At 55.0% G+C, this 19,606-nt stretch overlaps 1 protein-coding gene across 1 annotated transcript in view; it reads left to right on the top strand.

Annotated features, from left to right (window-relative positions):
- Positions 1–449: 449 nt before the first annotated feature.
- Positions 450–19,606, top strand: part of Pdgfrb (platelet derived growth factor receptor beta) — a 38,595-nt gene continuing 19,438 nt past the window's right edge. Inside the window, 4 exon segments of the mRNA XM_028890080.2 lie at positions 450–886; positions 15,977–16,022; positions 16,982–17,302; positions 19,328–19,594. Coding sequence (XP_028745913.1) covers positions 15,983–16,022; positions 16,982–17,302; positions 19,328–19,594 — 628 coding nt within the window. The 5' untranslated portion in view covers positions 450–886; positions 15,977–15,982.

Raw genomic sequence — 19,606 nt, forward strand, 5'->3', positions numbered from 1 at the left:
GGCTTGTTAACTGAGTGAACGCTGAGTTCACCACACAGATCCTTTACAGATGGGGAAACTGAGGCACAGAGAAACACACACACACACACACACACACACACACACACACACACACACTCCAGGTGCCACGGTGAAGGGAGGCTCCATTTGACAGGCATCAGCAAGCGGAGCAGGCCACTCTAATAAAGTGACTCAGTGGCTGGCGTGGGCAGCGGAATTTCTAAACATCCCCTCACATCCTGAGCGAGCCGGTGAAGGGAGGGTGCAGAGGGAAAGGAGGAAGAAAAACAAGAAACTTGGGGGAAAAGAAAGAGAGAGGGAAAAAAAAAAAAAAACCCTGAAATTGAAAACAGACACACGCGTCCACCCTCCCTGCTCCACCTCTCCCCCCCCCCTCCTTCCCCTAGCTTGGCCAATCAGAATCGGCCCTGCAGCCTTTCCCCCAAAGTGTGTGGCGGTGGTAGTGGGGGCACGGAAAGCCCACAGTGGTGTGAGCGCTGGGGCTGACTGTGGTCACAGTCCCCGCTGCGCCCTATCGGGGACTTAGGCTTGCTCTGGGAGTAACTTTGAGGGAGAGGAGAACAGAGAGGAGGCCAGAGCCGGAGCGGGCCCAGACCAGTCGTCAGCGTCCTGCCTGCCAGCGAGACCCAGGGCGGCCCCTCCAGGCTGCTCCGCTCCTCCCAAAGGATGCTTTGGGAGTGAGGAGGGGCTGGCCTGCTCCTCGCCCCTGAGCACTCTCTCCATTCCCCTGTCTCTCCCAAGGCTTGCCGCAATCAGGCTAGCCCTTCTACTGCTGTCCATTTGGGGTCCAGCACAATAACAGAGGACAGTGAGGAGGACTTCCTGGAGGGGGTGATAGCCCACACCAGAAGCCATCTGTAGCCTGGTAAGTTCAGGGAGGAGGAAACCCATCCCATGTCTTGTCGTTGCCCGTTCCACCCCGCCAGCCTGTGCTTCTTTGTGCAGAAAAAAAATAGAAGAAAAAATCGTAACAAAATCAGCTAGGAGGAGGGCAAGGATTCCCCTTGATATCAGGGCTGTCCCTCCACCCCCACCCCCCGCATGATGAGCTGCTGCCCGCCCCCAATCCTGCTGCCTACCTGACCTCTTCAGACACCCCCAGAGCTTTCTGGATGCCAATGGAGCAGGACCTCCAAGGCACAGCAAGAGACCGTGGGGGATGGGGAGAGGTGGCAGGGTCAGGGGAGGGGAATCCAGAGGTGGCTAATAGCTTTCGCAGAAGTGGGGACCTCGGGGATCCTAGCCCCTGTCCCTTGGACCAAGTCTTGTGGCTAAGACTAAGTCTGGCTCCAGGCCAGTCAACTGCCAGGCAGACTTCGGAGATTTTAAATAGATTTGCAAATTTTCCAGATTCCTAAGATGTCCTTCCAAACCCCTAGCCACTGGGGAAATTCTGGGTCTCAAAGTTTCGGATGGAGGCAAGTTTACAAACCGGACCAGTGGTCCTGTGGCTGGGCTGGGGTCTAGTTCCGGGCTCCCAGGTTGGGGGCCCCTCTGTGAAGGGCGGTCGTGGCTGGGCCGTTCCCTTCTGCCACAGCCTGTTTTCCTGTTTGTTCTCGCCCTCAGGACTCTGCTCCCCTCTATCCTAAAATCTGAACTGATGTTCATCACACTTCCCTCCTGCCCAGATCTCTCGGTAGCTTCCGAGTCTCTGTAGCAAGCCCCAGCCTCCTCACAGCAGAAGGAATGTCCCTGCACTCTGAATGACCCCTGGGATGCAGGGATGGTTTCCTCCTCTACCTTGATGGGCCGGCCACCTAACTGTAGCCACAGCCCAGCAGCAAGGCTGAAGCGAGACTCCAAACCCCCTCCACCCCACTGTCCCAGACAGACTTGGGCCCTTGGTTCCAGCCTGGTTTCTTGATTCCAGATGGTTAGATTCCAGGATTTGTGAGGAATTGGCACCACCCTGCCTGTGGGCATTTGCGCCCCCCCCCCTCCTGCATCCCGCTTGCTTGGAATGCTCTTCCTCATCATTTCTCTCTCCTGGTCCCTCCAACCACACCTCTTCCAGGCAGCCCTCCCGGGTTCCTCCAGTCTTCGGGTGCTTGCCATGCCTTTTCTACTAACACCCTGACACACGGGCTCTCTGCTGCTATCATTTGCACACCACAGCCTGTTCGGAACCAGGCTGCTTTGTGGCCTCAGTGCCGGGCCCTGGGTTGGCAGTGAGAATGTGGTGGCTCGGATCCACCAACAGGTCTTTCTGAAGTGATCGGTCCTCCCCTGTCTCCAGGTAGGAGGCCCCCGGAGCCCCAGCACAGGGGGCACAGAGTCAAGGTGGCACTGTCACACGTGAGCCTGGTGCCTGCCCACTTTGTGTTCCTTACAGCAAGGCTTCAGAGTCAGTTTTGTGATCCCTGCTTGCAGAGCAAGGCTAAGTGACTCCAGGCTCACCCACCAGAGCTAGCGTTTAGGCTGAAACGGAAGCAAACCCAGAGGCTGCACCCCATACGTCCTGGCCGTGCATCGTCAGGGTCTCCTCACCCACTCCTCACGCAGCGCTTCCTTCCCGGCTTCCATCATCCCCAGCAGAACATGCAGCATCGGGCCTCGATGCTTCAAGATCCCCCATCTCTGGTCCTGCGTGAGGAGGGAGGCTGTCGGGCAAACACTTCAGACGACAGCATGGCAGGGCAGTGTTATCAGCAGCCCTCTTTCCTCTGTGTGTGTGTGGGGGGGAGCTGGACTTGTAATTGCTAGCAGATGGAGGAAGGCAGTGAAAAGCCCAGGGGATCCAAAGTCAGAAGCCTATTCTTGCATAAGCACCCTGTGGTTAGCCTGGCATCCCTGGGCTGCTCCGTACCTAGAGGTTGTGAGCCCTCAGATCAACACTGGGTGTTAACTTTGTTGTTGCTGTTGTTTTTGGTTTTATGGTTTTTCCAGACAGGGTTTCTCTGTGGAGCTTCTTTGGTGCCTGTCCTAGATCTCGCTCTGTAGACCAGGCTGGCCTCGAACTCACAGAGATCCACCTGCCTCTGCCTCCCGAGTGCTGGGATTAAAGTCGTGAGCCACCACTGCTCGGCCATATTAACTTTGTTTTGAGGCAGGGTCTCTCTGTGTAGTCCTGACCCTGACTGTCCTGGAACTCACTCTGTAGACCAGGCTGGCCTTCAACTCAGAGAGCCTCTGCCTCCCCAAGCGCTGGGATCAAAGGTGTGTGTTACCATGCCCAGTCAGGTGTTGACTTTTGATTCTGCTATTGGCTGAATGTGTGGCCCCAACGAGCACTTTATCTCTCTGGGCCTAGTCTTCTCTGTGAATAGTGTGACAGTTTGTGGGCTTACCAAGACACAAGGTGTGAGCCTGGTTACTATAACCTGTGGGGTGGACCTGTGTGAGCACAGCTGAGAACAAGCAGCCCATGCTCCCTCCACTTCCGGGGCATGAGCATCCGGATAGGAAAATGATCTGCAGCCCTAAAGACCTTTGGCCATGGAAGGAACCTAGACATTTTGTACCTCTTTTTCCAGGCCCAGTATAGAGGCTGGCTCGGGGACTAGATCCCCTCAGGGTCTAAGAGAGAATCTGGCTTTTGTTCTGGACAGGCTTCAAGGTGTGGAGGAGAGGAGGGGAGGGGAGGAGAGGAAAGACCAAACACTCCAGAAGGCCCTTCTATTTCTTCCAGATGGTTCTAGATCCTGAGCAGTAGATCCTTGGAATGAGACTTTTTCCATAGTCGTCTCACTCTGGAAGCAAGGAGATAGGAGAATGGAGTGGTCCCTCCGTGGCACCTGAGCTAGTGTGGGCGGAAGCAACTCCTGAACAGTTGTGTATGTGTTTTAACTACATTTCTGCCTTGAAGGACCTTGAAGTTCTCTCTTTGGTCCTCAGTGCTTGGCATGCAGAAAGCTCATACATATTCGCTAGGTTAACTAAACCCTGCAATCCGGAGGAGTAGATGCAACTTCTTCCCATTTTACAGATGGGGAAGCGCCGGAAGAGGCTAAATCAGGGGCCCAGAGTCCCACAGAGAGGAAGTAGAGGATCTGGGATTGGCATTTGGGTTTTTCTGATTTCTGAGCCTTGTGAGGTGAGGCTGGGTGGGGCCTGGGATCCAGTATAAACGCCAAGGACTTGCCTCATCTGTCCTCAACATTCCAGAGGGGGGCCTCAAGACCCAGAACGCCATGTGACCACGGGCCTCAGTCCTCCCTCAGCTGAACAAAGAGGTTGACCCCGACAATCACTAAGCTCCCGGCCACCACAGAACAATCCCAGGATTCCAAGCCCTGCCAGAGCAGATTGGCAGGCACACAGGCCCTGCTGTGTGCTCAGGGATCATGCATATTTAACTTTACAATGAAAGGGTTTTTTCTTACCCTTTCTCTCCACATTGCAGAAAGAGGTCTGGATCAATGGCTGCTAATGGAAAGCCTCAACCTGTAATAAGGAGAAGAACTTTCTAGCCAGGAGAGGGCCCTTTAATGTGCTCAGTTTCCCGTTCCAGGGCGTGTTCCTGCAGAGTCTACATGCCTGTTTTCCTGAGAGCCAGGAAAGTCGGGTGTGAGAGTTGTACAAGAGAGACCCTGTATGTCCTTTCTGGGCTGAGCTTTGGTTTGTAGAGAAAGTAGGCTTGGACCCCAAACACAGAGAGACGTTAGCGGAAGTGGTAGGAATGGACCCACCTCCATGGGAGCAGAGGTAGAATTCACTCACTTGCTACTCTATGCACAGCACACCTGGTACCCTCCCCTACACCAAGTCTTAGGGTCCAGAGGCTCAGAAAATAGCTTCCTGGACCCCCAGACTTGGCCCCCTGAGCTCTTCTACTCGTAAGCACTTTCTTGGGGGCTCAGATAATGCTCAGCCTGATGCAGGTGGGTGAAAATCAAAGTACGTCTGTGTACAGCTTTAATCACATTAATACCCTCCCACCCGCCTCAGAGTACACCCGTTTGATGTCTCCATGCTTGACGCTTTCATCTGCGGGAGGTTCCAGCTTCTCCATCCTGTGATGGACAGCACTGTCCCCGGAGAGGGTCAGCGGCTCGAGAATTGCCTGAATGTCAGAGATGAAAAGGATTTCAGGGCTCATTTGGTTTGATTTCCTTATAGTGTGGGGGTGGACCCAAGGTCAGAAGAAAAAAAAAAGGAAAGGATGTATCTCAGGCTATGCAGATCACAGGTGATGGGGCATGCACGTATCCATATCACCATCCAAAAGACAGAGGGGTCCCAGCTCCACCTGCTGTCTATGGACCAGCCTCCTTGTCTCTCTGGGGTGAGGCAGATCTTTGCAAAAGAGGAACAAAACCCACCCCAACCCCAAACCTCCCTTCTCTCCAGGGTCTCAACTATCCCAGGTTGGCCTTGAACTGGCTTTGTAGCCAAGGGTGACCTTGAACTTCTGATCCTCCTGCCTCTACCCTCTGAGTGCTGGGATTTTAAACATGCATACCACACCATGCCTAGTTGTATGCAGTGCTGGGGACCAAGACTTCTTGCAGAGCAAGTCCTCTGCTAACTCAGACGCAGCCCACAGAGCCTGCTTGACGGAGGACGGGAACCCCCTGGTTTTCTGGGTCATAAAGCTTCCGGTTCCATCACTTCTCCATTCTGATCGTAGTTTTCTCTTCTATGAAGAGGGGAAGAGGAAGGGCAAGGTCAGTGGCTCCAGAGGCCCACCCCAGCTCTGCTTTTAGCACTGCATGCCCCTTCCATGTATCATGGCTGCAATCTCCTCCTCCTCTTCTAGACCATGTCTTCTGTAGCCCAGGCTTGCCTTGAGCTTGATATGCAGCTGAAGTTAATGGTGGACGTCTGATCTTCCTGCCTCCACCTCCGGTACAGTGGAGTTCAGACTTGCGCCACCATGCCCAATTTGTGTGGTGCTGGGCATCGAACCCAGAGTTTCTTACATGCTAGGCAGGCACTCGGCCAACTGACCTACATCCCCGGCCTTCCTAGGAGCCAGGCTTATTACAGCTGTGGGTCACATTTTGTTGGTGACCTAGTTACTTTCCTTTCCTGCAAAGTGGGTCCCCAAGAGCTGTAGTACTACCGGGCTCTTCTTCTCCTGCACATAAATGTCACAGAGACAGCAGGGAAGTCCAGACCACTCCAGAGGGACAAGAACCAGCCTTATAAACTTGTCACAGACACCCTGACTCCTCTCAGCCCATAACATTGGGTGTGAAGGTAAACATCCGGGCTTGACCCAGCGACCTGTATCGGCTATTCTAATCTTACCTCTATTTGTGCCTTTGTCAATGCCGAGCCTGGGTCTGTCTACTGGATTATTAGTGCTGTGGTGAATAGGTAAATTAATGAATGTCAAGATGATGGATGGATGGATGGATGGATGGATGGATGGATGGATGGATATGGACAGATGGCCTCCTCTTTATTCTAGGACATAGAGGTGACTTCATGAGCACTTGCCCTCATGAGGACCCTGTGCTGAGAAGGGCCCACACTTAGTGTGAGGCCCCCTCAAAGCAGCATTTTGAAACTCTAAATAACTTTTTAAAATTACCCCTCCTTCTCACTTTACACCTGGCCCACAAATTATATACCTGCTCCTGCTGGGGACTTCCTGCTGGGTTTGGCATGGCTTCAGTCTGGAAACTGGAATCTCTGACTCCGCTGTCCTTATGACAACTGACAATCTCCCATGAAATACCTGCTCACCTCACTTTCCTACAAGCCCCCCCACACCCATGCTTACCATTCTCAGTAGCTCGCCATTCACCATCACGGTTAAACCCCTGGAAGTCGATGCATTGGTGTGTCCAGGGCAAAGCCTAAACCCTCACCCAGTGCCCCCAAAACCTTTCCCAAAGGCTTGCTCTCTTTCCCTGCTTGTCACCTATCACTTTACTGACAAAAAAGTCTGGAGTGGTCAGCTGTAGTCTAACAGAGCCATGGAGGCCTTCCCCCCCCCCCCCCCCCAGGCCTTTCCACGTCCCAAATGTAGCTAATGCTAGAGTGCTGCGGAGTGACCTGCCCTGCCCGGCCCGCATCTCCAGAGAGCCTCACAGAATCTTAGCAGCTACTGCTTACTGACCAGGGGATGATGCCACAGGCTCTTCGTCGTCGTCATCTTGAACTATCGTAGCAGCAGCAGAAGGCTCTCGGGCCACTCTTCAGGAAACACACTCAGACAAGCTCAACCCCGAGCGGCCACACAGCTGCCGGATGGGAGACTGGGATCTGGGTGTGGATTAAATGGCTCGGAGATGGAAAAGCTCTCCCCCAGCCTGCCTGAGCTCCCAGGCCCTTGCCCTGTCCTGGGTGGCATCAGGGACGGCTCCCTGGCTTTAGGACACCGTTAAGTCTGTCTGTGCTGCTCCCGCGGCCGCCTGTCCTATCACCTCCGCCAAGAGGGGAAGAGTCACCCTTGTCTGTCCTCAGCCTAGAGAGCACTGTCACTAGGGAACGAATTGTAGGAAGTCAAATTTGAGGGACAGAGAAGACTTAGCTGATAGCCGTGGACTGGGAGACATCCATTGGGTTTAGTGTATTCCTAGGCTGGCCGCTCGGTAGATGAAGGAATGCCTCACTGGGCCTCCGTGTGGCCCAGGGTAGATGCTGCTGCCAATTTCATACCATTGTGAGCTCCCACTTCCCAGGTAGCCCCTCCTCTTCCTATGCCATCTTCCGTATCATCGCATCCTCTCCCTCACCAAGCCAGGGTACCAGGTGTCAGCTACCACATTCTAGGCTGGTTGAGTGAGTGCCTTCTCCTGTGGGTGGAGAGGGATGAGGAAGGTAGTCTCTGACTTCCTATGGGGGTACCGGGCCCTCCTCCAAGCATCTCCTCGTGTGAACTTCATCCACAGCCCCAGTGACTCAGCGCACAGGCCCAATTTATACCCTGGAGAATGAGACACGAGACAGTCACAGAGGGAGAGCCGGAGGGTGAAGCCTGCAGGAAGGGATAGGGAAGAGATGCTGAGAAAGTACTGTGTGTGTGTGTGTGTGTGTGTGTGTGTGTGTGTGTGTGAAGAAAACGTGGACACTTCTCCTCTCAATTCACCGCCCAGGAGGGCTCTGAGGGGAATCTCAATGTTCTGTAATTGGCACGGATCAGTGGCGGGGGTTTCTCCCTAACCAGTGGCTCTTGCCTGATCCGCAGACTCCGGGCTGGTGGGGGAAAGCCTCGTGTGGGTGAGTCAGTAGGAACGGGATTCGAGGCCAGCCTGCCCCCTGCCTGCTTGGCTCTGAGAACACTTTCTCCCCGAGGCCCCCCAGCCCACGGCTGGTCCCCGATGGTCGCGGCCAGGGAAACAGAAGGTTTGCTTGTTTGCGCCTGCCGCACCCCTCCCAACCCCGGCCTGGGACCCCTCTCAGGGGCTCCTTTAGCTGCCAGGGCCTGGTGCTCTCGGTTGTCATGGCACCAGCCCGAGATGAGGCTCTAGAGAGTGGGGGGCAGGGTGGGCAGCCTGGGGAGGTGAAGGCTGGAACTCCACAGCTTCCCAGGCTCTGGTTGGTGCTCTGGGACCATGCTGGGGGTGCTGGGCCCGTAGAGGCAGGCCCACAGGCCCTAGGCAGAGCTGGCAACACACTGAGCCCAACCACCTAGATGTTCTGTCTCCGAGGCAAGACCAAAAGTGGGGTTTTTTCTCTGTAAGAATCTCTCTCCCTGATTTTTTTTTTTGATAGAGTCTTGCTATATAGTCTTGGCCAGCCTAGAACTTGCAATGTCATGGAGATGCCCCCGCCTTTGCCTCCCGAGTGCTGGGACTAAAGGCGTGTGCCAGCCACCATGCTGGGGCCTAGGGATCCCTCTCCTGGATTCTGCTGTGAGGTCTCAAAAGGGCTCTGACTTCTGTCTCCACTTGGTCTTTCAAATTGCTGGGTGAACTTGAGGGTGGAGCTTTCCTGCCCATCGCCCTCAGTGAGGACGGGGCAGGGCCCTGACCTTGGAGGATCCTCCTGTCGCTGAGCACTTCAGGCAGGACCAGTTTCCTGTGGACAGAGTTGCCCTTAGTTGGGAGATCAGCTGTCTTGCTCAGTGGTTAATGCTGTCCTAGCTCCTCTGATTATTGGCCATGCGACCTTGGGGACAAGTCACCAAACCTCCATGAGACTCGGGGTTTTCCTCTGTGAAATGGGTGTAATGAGCACATTCCTCCCCTCCCACACCTGTTGTGTGGGATGAAACAAAATTCCTGGATCACTTCATTGAGCAGGAGGCCTGGCTCCAAATGAGTCGGGGTTTTTATTTGTTTTTGGATTGGAACAGTGAGTGAGAAGAAAGGTGTCGTTCAGCGGGTATGAGAAAGCTGGTGGACAGAAGCAGGACCAACCAAGAGGTAGGGGGCACAGGGAGACAAGCTGTGCTCAGCGTAACAAGACCGCTGTGGTAGTCTGGCCTCTGGGGATCCTGAGCTTCTCCGTATCAAGGGCCCCAGAGGAAGTGAGATTCCTATCACTGGCTGTGTGCAATTGCCGAGAAGGTGAGGAGTGGGGCGTGTGTGGTTCCGGCTGGCCCCGTGAATGTCGCACCTAGGACTGTCAACTTCGGTTTGGCCTAGCTCAAAAGACTGTGTGGAGAGGTCCGGAAATAGGAATGAGCAGGCAGCAGCAGACGCGTGTGTGGCTGGGACTGCCCAGGCTCCCACTGTCCTTTCTATAGGCCTCTGGCTGTTAGTCCTGGAGGAAAGGAGAGTGGGTGAGTGAGTGAGTGAGTGAGTGAGTGAGTGAGTGAGTGAGTGAGTGAGTGAGTGAGTGAGTGAGTGAGTGAGCGAGTGGGTAGGAGTTGGGCCTATGTGCTGGCAGGGACAGTCTGCGAAGGATTTTGCACTGTAGCCACAGCTGGGCAAATAATGTGTGTCCTTTCTCTACCTCAGTTTGCTCATCTGTGACACAGGAACGCAGTAGGACGTGGTGGACCGGGCTGAGAACCTGGCAAGATCGTTCTCAGGAGCAGCCTGGCCCTGGTGGCTGGTGAGGCTTTAAACAGGTCCCTTGTGACTGTGGAAAGGGGGCAGGGGGCAGGGCAGGGGGGCAGAGGGGATGGCCTAAGGTAGAGCTGCTGCTGAACTGGAACTCTCCAAGGCCATCTAAGTCCCCATTTCTTCTGGAAGAACTGATAAGGGAGGGCTGGAGTGAGACCGTGGAGATTGGAAGCCAGGGGGGTCCCAGAGCATCAGCAGAGCCAGGCTATATGGCCCGGAATGAAGCCGTGGGGGCTGAGCCTGAGGCCAGCAAGGCGCCTGAGGCAGGGGGCAGGAAGTGCTTGCTCTGCAGGCGGCTGGGCTGTGGGCAGAGGCACTGATTGGGCCTCCCATCCTCCTCTCTGACCTCCTTCCCAGGCTGGTTCCCTCCTGGGGGGGGACGGGGACAAGAGCCGTCAGGCACATGCTGAGCACTTTCCCACAGCCTGTTCCACCCCCCCAACCCCCAGCACACACACTCTGGAGGTGGGGGGGGTGCTGTTGCGGGGGTGTGAGGGGTGGGGGGACCAGTGCGTTCTTTATCTGCCTGGCTCCCTTCCAGACAGATGTTTCGTTTTATTTTGGACTTCCAGAAAATAGGCCATTTCTTTCCCCGTTGTGTCCCCGGGGAGGCCTCCTGGGGAGAGGAACGCAGAGTGAGTGTGGGACCCCGGGGGAGCTGAGTGGACAGTGACCTTCCTCTCTCAGCGATGAGGAGCAATTTGGTGGGGATGGTTCCCTACAGTCATGGCTCAGAGGCCGCCTTTACCTGAGGCTTATGGAGAGCCTTAGGCAGGTCAGGGGGATGATGGGTACTGGAGAGAGAGAGAGAGAGAGAGAGAGAGAGAGAGAGAGAGAGAGAGAGAGAGAGAGAGAACAGGTGAGGGAGAAAAGGAACCCAGGGAGTCATGAGGGGACGAGGACACAGAGACAGCCACAGACTGTCCCAATGGCTCGCTCGCCATCCTCAGTGGTTCTCTGAGGCCCCTGGGGAGAGTCACTGTAGAGTGACAGCCTGCTAAGACTTCTCCAATAAAATGGGCCATAGGATGGAGGCGATGGGCAGTATCCCTTCCCAGGTTTCTCTTCCCACTTGTCATGGTATCCTCACCCTCCAGACCGTTCTCTAGCTCCCGGGTTGGGGCTTCCTGCCCGGTATGGTACGATAAGACCACACCCACATCAGCTGGCTCTAGGAAGGCCAGAAGTGCCAAACTCGGTCCAGACCAGGCCGTTGTCACTTGCTCACTGTCCAGCTGCTGGCCGAGGATTCTGTCCCTGGCTGCGGATTCCTCTTGCCCCCGCACACTCCCAGCCTAGAGCTGGCTGCCTCTTCTGCTGAGCTGAGTCACTGGCATCCCAGTCGGGGTTGGGGAGGTTCCCTCCACCCCCACCCTGAACCCGGCATTCCAAGTCCACAGGGCAAGGGTCCTGCGAGCCACAGCTCCAGCCTGGAAAGTTCTTCCACTCTCTTGTACTGAGGCTCGGAGAGAAAATAATAACCAGTTCGTTTCCTCCCATCCTGCTGTTTATCGGGGGAGACGCGCGTGAAGGGCCCCTGATTTGTAAGACAGGACAAGGCCAGGATACAAGCGTATGTCTCACTTTTGCCGGCAATTGAGCAGGTCACACCTGTGGCTCTGTCACGGGTCTCCTCGTGTCTGGGACAGGTTCAGGAAAGCGACTGATGTGTGGCGAGGCAGAGCTATGCATAGCGAGGCTCCAGACGGTGAGCAGGTACCCCAGGCAGGTGAGCCCATAACCCACTAGAGTCCATCCTGCCGAAAGACCCAGTGGGACTTCTCAGTTCCCTGGCCCACGCCTGAGTTTGGCCACCTGTACAGTGAGGCTCAGGGAAGGAATCAGATGGATGCTTCCTGGCTGCAGGGCATTGACATTCCAAGACGCCGACCCTGTGGCCCCAGGCCTGGGCCTCCTGCTTGAGTGTCTTGTTTATTCAGAACTTGGTGGCACTGAAGCGGGTGGGGACACCAAGTGCCCCCTTTGAACCGCAGCTGGCTTTCTCAAGCCTCTGGTACCGTCGCATTTCCAGGCCGCGCCCACCAAACCTCCCACATTTGAAAGCAGCTCAGTGGCAGGCCCTTCAGCCTGTGCGTGGTCTCATTCTTAGGACGCGGCTCTGTCTTCCCGCCGTCTGCCCTCCTGCCCTCCGTAGTTCATCTCCGAAACTTGCCTCTTGGACCCCTCCAGCACACAGTCACCAGGTCCCCTTGACGTCCAGCTACATTAATCTCAAAGCCATCTGTTTCCTCAGTCCCCACCCACCGCCCTCTGCCCAGCCTGCCAGGGGTGGCAGGCCGTGGAGAGGCATGCTGCCTCCTTTGGGTCTCTACTTTCCTCTTGTCTGATCTGCACGTCTTGGCGATTTACCAAAGCAGTCTCTCCATCTCAGTTTTCTTAGCTGTAAAATGGGGATAATCATTCTCTGCCCCAGAGCTGGGAGAGGATGAGTGAGACCATGCATGCCAAGCACGGCCCCACAGATGAGACTTTTAGCTCCTTGTGTTATGCTTGTGCAGAGAGATACATGTGTAGAGGGTGACTGTAGTCCTGTGTATACATGTTCCGTGTATGTCGGGGGGGGGGGCACATGAGTACTGTTATACTTGAGTGCATCTCTGATGGACACGTGGTAAAGCCCCCAGGCATCGGTCTGTGCTGTGTGCACGTGTACTGGGCACCGAGGGAGCTGTGTGCACATGTGTCTTGTGTGGGCATGCACATGGTTCGTGCCTGCCTGAGGGCTGGGCACACACCCGAATAGCTACACATGTGTGTGCTGCAGAAGAGCGTGTGAGAGAGCGCGTAGGCAGCATCTGGACTGTGTGCATGTGTTCACCGCGTGGCAGGCCTCCCTCTGGCAGCCATGCAGCAACCCCCGCCCCCCCCCCAGACTGCTTGTGTCGTGGGAGCCTCAGGACCCCGAGGGAGGAAAGCTGATGCTGGCGGATGTGGCCAAGATGGGCTGGATTTATTTAGATTAAGTTGGTGGGAAAGGAGTGGGGGATTGTATGTGCTTGTGAGCGGGAAGGCTGGGGTTCTGAGGATGACTCCCAAGCATGCCTGCTCCCTTGGGCTTGGGGCCTCACTCTGATTCCCTAAGGGGTGCCTCAGATCTGCTGTGAGAAGCTTCCCCCCCCCCCCCGACCTAGCCTGAACAGGAGCAGTGCTGAAGGCAAGGAGTGGGATTTGGGGATTTTCTCCACTGGAGGGGACTCACTGGGCAGGGTAGCATTGCAGGTAGGGGGTGCCTGCCTCTTGATGTGGTGCCCAGGGTGACCTAGGGGACTCTTTTCTGGATCACAGCTCCCTCTCTCAAAGAAAGGAAGTTGTCAGAGGCATGCCATCAGGGCAAGTCAGTTAGCCTGAGGTTGCTCAGAACACAGCAGCTTCCAGAAGCACGGGATGTTCCGTAAAGGCACTGAGTGGGAAACTGGGATTGTCCGGAGTCGTTGGACGTCATGCTGGTGGCCAGGTGCTAATGCTGGGTGCCTGAGCCCCAATCCGATGAGTCCTCGACCTGCAGCTTGCTGTCTATGTCACCCCAGAAATACCCCGGGGCATTTTATTTGGCTGAAAGTCACCTGAAAACCCATCTAACTCCCAGCTGTGCAGAGGCAGAAGCTGAGGCCATTTAGACAACATGTCTGAAAGTACACGCTAGGTCAGTGGGATGAGACGGGTCGTGGATTCCCAGGTACTATGGCCTCAAGCAGGTCATCTGCATTCCTGACCAACCATTACCCCCTCAGGTCACTCCATGGAGAGTAATGGTGGCCAGAACCTTCTCTTTGAGTAGTCAGAAAGGTAGAACTTTTGAACAGTGACCGATCTTTAAGATGACCATCATAGAGCCAGGCAGTGGTGGTACACACCTTTAATCCCAGCACTTGAGAAGCAGAGGCAGGTGGATCTCTGAGTTCAAGGCCAGCCTGGTCTACAGAGTGAGTTCCAGGTCAACCAGGGCTACACAGTGAAACCTCAAAAAACCAAAAAAAAAAAAAAAAAAAAAAAAGATGACCATCATAACCTCTCTGTGAATGCATATGCAAATGAGTCCCAGAGCAGGCAGGAGATCCAGTCATTGTCACAGTGGGTTTGAGGATCTGGTGAGGGGTACTTTTTTCAAGACCCAAGCTGGCATTGACTTACATTCTTCCCCTGGAAGCTCATTCACCTCGTCTGTCCTCCCCACAGCTGGAACACACTTTGTGTCTATGTGACCTGGTCCTGATTCTGGACTTCTCTGGGCCTCTCCTTCCCATTTGAGAAGGCTCCTGCCCAGCTTAGAGTCTTCCTTTTAGCTCCCCCAGCCTTATTTCCTGCAGGAGGGGGCCTGAGAAGAGAAGATGGAGAGATAGAAAGCCTCAGGGTCGGGGACTGCATGCCATGAGTTTCCAGCCCACATGGTCAGCACAGCCTACCAGAGCCAGGCCAGCCTCCTTGCAGTGACCTCCCATCTCCTGGCCAGCAGGCCAAATTCTTCCTTTAGAATAATAAACAGTGTGGCCAGCCAGGGAGGCTGGGAGAGGAGGGGAGGGCTAGGATGAACCCTCCCCCAGCCCGGGCTGCTAATGATTTTCTTTGGCCCGCATCTCTGGCAGGAAGTGGGGAGCCAGAGGGGCACCCACCAAGGGGCAGATGGGTTTCTGTAGGGCCCGTTGGCTCCGCCTGGGTACCCAATGCTGTCTGTGCTGCCCAAGGAGGCCTGGTGTCCAGCTGGAGGGGCTGGCACTGGAGGGTTGTGAGGGGAAGGATTGAGAAAGGGGCATCAGGAAGGTTTTGACCAGTAGTAATTCTGAGAGGGGAGACTCCGGGCCAGGGGGCCCTCAGGCAGGCAGGCTGTCTGAAGATAGGGTAAAGGAAGAAAAGCAGTCTGCAGAGTGACTTTGTGTAGATTGCGTCTTAAGGCATTGGACAGAGCTGGGGTGGGCCTTGCCTGTGTCTCTTGTGTGACGATAGCCCTCACCGGTGGTACATTCATCAGCTCCTTGCTGGCTAGGGGCTCTGTTCACAGACGTGGCCCCGGCACAAGAGACGGCAGTGGAGTTCATGAGACCTGACTCCTCAGGCCTGGGTAGAAACCAGAGAGGTCAACATGGCGGAGTGGAGGCAAACTGGACCAGGATGGGCAGCCCCCATGTGCCTTGCGGCCCGTCCCATGATAGCCTCCTAGGTTTCTCCGTCTGTGACTCTGACTATACCTGGCCAATTGGTGACTGTTTGGAACCCGAGGAATGGCTGGCGAAGGGAAGGGCAAACCGAAGAGTCACCCTTACATCATGTCTGTCTGTGTCCCTGTCCCGGGAGCCTGTTTCTCAAATCCCCTCTCTGCCTTCCTCTGCTTCCACCTTTGAGCTTTCCGTTTCCCTCTCAAACAGGCTCTGTTAGGAACCTTGGGTAAATGTCTTTGCTCCTCAGGGCCTCAGTTTCCCCCATACGGACGTTGAAAGTTTGGCTTCCGTGGTCTCCAAGGACCTTCAAAGCCTGATCAATTAGGTGGGGCTGAGAACCTGGTTCCTCTCTCCTGGGCCCCCTGGGCGGCTCTGGGCTGAGTAGGGGGGCCAGCCCACTCCCACATTCCTTCGTCCTGGCCCCCCTCCCCCTCCCCACTTCCCTTCCCACAGACGTCCCATTTCCTGTTGTGCTTGTGGAGGGAACTGTGGGACCTCTCCAGGCTCCGGCTCACCCCCTCCTTCTCCTCCCCGGCCTTTCATCACACTCTCCCAAATGTTTGTCCTGGCAGATAAGTGCCTGGCATTGGAACTGTCACCCAGAGGACAGGCTGTCAGAGCTGGCAGTCCCCTATCCAGCCCAATTTCCCCACCTCCAGGGTTGACATAGAGGGAAACTAAGGCCCCTAGTCAAAGGACTCAGCCACGTGAGAATTGGAAACGGAAGGGAGAGGGCTCGGGGACCCGGATGTCTTCCCAGCCTTGAGACCTGATGTTGGATACCCAAGCAGAGCTGACTCTGCAGGAACCAGGTCTGGGGTGGGCCTGGCGCTGCCTTTGCCCACACGGGGCCCTGATCTCTGTTTGGTTTTGCAGGACACCATGGGGCTCCCAGGTGTGATGCCAGCTCCAGTCCTCAAAGGTAAGTAGGGCCGGGGGCAAAGATGAGCGTCCTAGCGATGCCCTAGGGAGCTGGCAGTAGTGATGCGTGGTAAGAACTAAGGCTTGAGAATCCAGAAGCTCCATAGCATGCTTGAGCCTCAGTTTCCCTGTATTTGGAGGTGGTCTGTGGAGGGCTCCTTCAACTGCCCAATTATTAGCTTTGGTTTTAGATCCACTCAGTAGATCCCTCCTTGTCCGGAACCACCAGCTCGAGTTCCTTACTTATCCCCCTGCACCCACAGCACCCCCTGAGACACCCCAGTCTCCCATCCCTCTTCAGTCCAGTTGGATACCTGCCCTTAAGCTCTCCAAGGTCTGGGCAAAGCCCAGGCAACCGGTGAGGAACCAGTGGCCTGCCCTACTGACTGTGGTTTGATGCCCCTGCTGACTGGCTGCACCTGTCCTGATTTCCATCACCCGGGAACACGAGGATGTGGCCTTTAAAACCCTCTCTGTAAACACTGATATGTAGCAGTGACCATAGCTGTTTCTCCCAGCCTCCCCCAGGGGATGTCATGGGGGAGGGCACCAATCATCTGACATGCATATCTTAACCCCTCACCTCCCCCCCCTCCATCCTTTAGTCCTTCAAGCCCCAGGGGCCTCAGCATCTCACTGAGCAGCTACAGAGAAGAGGCCTAGGGAGTGACCTGGACGGCAATGCAGGAACTGGAGGCCCAGGGATTGCTTCCACAGGATTTCCTGCCCCTTCTCCTGCTTGCTGCCTACACATAGCATAGCTCAAGGGCTTAGACGCCAGAGTCAAAAGAGGCAGAGACCTAGGACAGGAGCCCTTGAGGGCCTGGCGGTGGTCAATTAGCCTGTGTTGAACAGGGAGATGCGCTCTTTTAGGACTTGGGAGCAGACAGGCCTCCAGGACAGCTCTGGGGAAGGGCTCCTTTCTCTTAGCCCTGACATGTGACCCTTCCTGCCCCAAAGGCCAGTTGTTGCTGTCCCTGCTGTTGCTGCTGGGACCACAGATCTGCCAAGGTCTGGTCATCACGCCCCCTGGGCCAGAGTTCGTCCTCAACATGTCCAGCACCTTTGTTCTGACCTGCTCGGGTTCAGCTCCAGTGGTATGGGAGCAGATGTCCCAGGCGTCCTGGCAAGAAGCGGCCATGAATCAGGACGGCACCTTCTCCAGTGTGCTGACATTGACCAATGTCACTGGGGGAGATACTGGAGAATACTTCTGTGCCTACAACAACTCCCTAGGGCCAGAGCTCGGTGAGCGGAAGCGCGTCTACATCTTCGTGCCAGGTAAGGGCACTAGCCTGTGGTACCCCACTCCCTCACCCTCGTCTCCACAGCACGTGGTACAAAAGGAAGCCTGAAGGGTGCCTCGTGGACACGCGGAGATGCAGCCATGTGACACAGGCAAAGAGCAACATCCAGCCTGGCTCAGTCCAGGAGCACGATCGTTCCACCCATTGTCTGTTCTTTCCTGGCTCTTGCCTCCCCAGAACTCTGCATTCTCGGCTGGTCCCAACCTGTTCCTTTCAGCCCCCATATCCCATTGCCCTGTTCTCTGAGCTCCAGGGGCAGCTACTGTTTAGTTTATGACTTTTCACACCCCCACACCCCCGCCCCAATCCAGTACTGTCAATATCAAACGAAGAGCCGGAAATGGCCTCTGCGAGCGTCTTCCTTAGTCCTGCTCTGCTTCCATAACAGAAGACCCGAGACTACTGATAATGAACAGAATTGATCAGTACTCAGTTCTGGAGGCAGGGGCTGGCATCTGGCATGGGCCTCTCAGGCTCTAGGGCCGGCATCTGGCAAGAACTTTTTTACCCCCTCTTCTCTCTTCCTCCCCCGCCCCCCACCCTGGGGGAGGGTCTCCCATGTCGCCCTGGCTGACATGGAACTCCCTATGTAATCCAGGCTGGCCTTAAACTCACAGAAATCCACCTGCCTCTGCCTCCTGAGTGCTGGGATTGAAGGTATGCACCACCACACCCGGCATCTTTTCCTTTACTTTTGAGGCAAGGTCTACTTGTTGTATGGTCAATGGTGACCTTGAACCTCTGATTCTCCTTCCTCCACCACCTGAGTGCTGGAGTTACAGGCGTGCACCGTCACACCCCCTTCCTGCACGCTAGGTGAGCAATCTGCCAGCTGAGCTACATCCCTGGCCCCAGCAAAAGCCCTTCTTGCAACTTTATACAGGCAAGAGAGCACAGGAGATCGAGAGGGGATGAACTGACACTTTTGTAACGGCATCCATCCATTACCCCCCCTTTTTCTTTTTGGCCCTGGGGATTGAACCCAGGGTCTTGTACATACTAGGCAAGGACTTTACCACTGAACTACATCCCCAGACCTCTCTATCATGATTGTTTTTAAATTAATTACTTATTTTTTATTTATGTGTATGTGAATGCTCTCTCACTCTGTGTGTGTGTGTGTGTGTGTGTGCGCATGCACACACACCAGCCACATGAAGGGTTTTGGATCCCCTGGAGCTAGAGTTACAGGCAGTTGTGAACTACCTGATGTAGGTACTAGGAAATAAGATCGAATTCTCCGGAGGAGCAGCAGGTGATCTTAACCCCTGAGCCATTTCTCCGGTTCCTACTATTATTATTTTTTTTTAACTTATTTGTTTTGAGACAGAGTCTCACTCTGTAGCTTCAGCAGGTCTCAAATCTTAGTTCTCTAACATCTTGCATCACAAGAGGCAGAGATTACAGGCCTTCACCACCCAGCCCGGCTGACAATTATCATTTAACTATCTCAATGCAGTTTGGATGGGTCACCAGAACTATAGCAGCATCCTTATTCTGTATTGAGGGACGGAGGGCCAGAGAGGGAAAGAGATTGCTCAACACCAGACAGCAGTTCGCCAGACAGCTAGAAACTCATGGTCCTGGCTGCGATGAAACACCATGATCAAAAGCAATTCGGAAAGGGAAAGGTTTGTTTCAACTTAGAGCACGTAGTCTATCAGGAAGAGAAGTCAAGCCCGGAACCTGGAGGCAGGGACTGAAGCAGAGACCACGGAGGAACGCTGCTTACTGGCTTGCTCCTCATGGCTTGCTCAGCCTGCTTTCTTATACTACACAAAGACACCTGCCCAGGAGGGGCACCACCCCCAGTGGGCTGGGCCTTCCCACATCAATCATTAATCAAGAAAATGCCCCGCAGACAATCAGATGGAGGAATTCTCTCAGTTGAGGTTCCTTCTTCCCAGATGACTCTAGCTTATGTCAAGTTGGCAAAAAGAAAAAAAAACAAAAAAAAAACCTAACTAGGACATTGATTCCTTGGCTCTCCTCCTGACAGATCCCACCATGGGCTTCCTCCCGATGGACTCTGAGGACCTATTCATTTTCGTTACGGACGTAACAGAGACGACAATTCCATGCCGAGTGACAGACCCCCAACTGGAGGTGACATTGCATGAGAAGAAAGTGGATATCCCCCTGCACATACCCTATGACCACCAGCGTGGTTTCATCGGCACTTTCGAGGACAAGACTTACATCTGCAAGACCACCATTGGGGACAGGGAGATGGACTCGGATACCTTCTATGTCTACAGCCTCCAGGGTGAGCTCCCCT

Source organism: Peromyscus leucopus, chromosome 19, assembly GCF_004664715.2.
Source record: "Peromyscus leucopus breed LL Stock chromosome 19, UCI_PerLeu_2.1, whole genome shotgun sequence".
Taxonomy (NCBI): Eukaryota; Metazoa; Chordata; class Mammalia; order Rodentia; family Cricetidae; genus Peromyscus; species Peromyscus leucopus.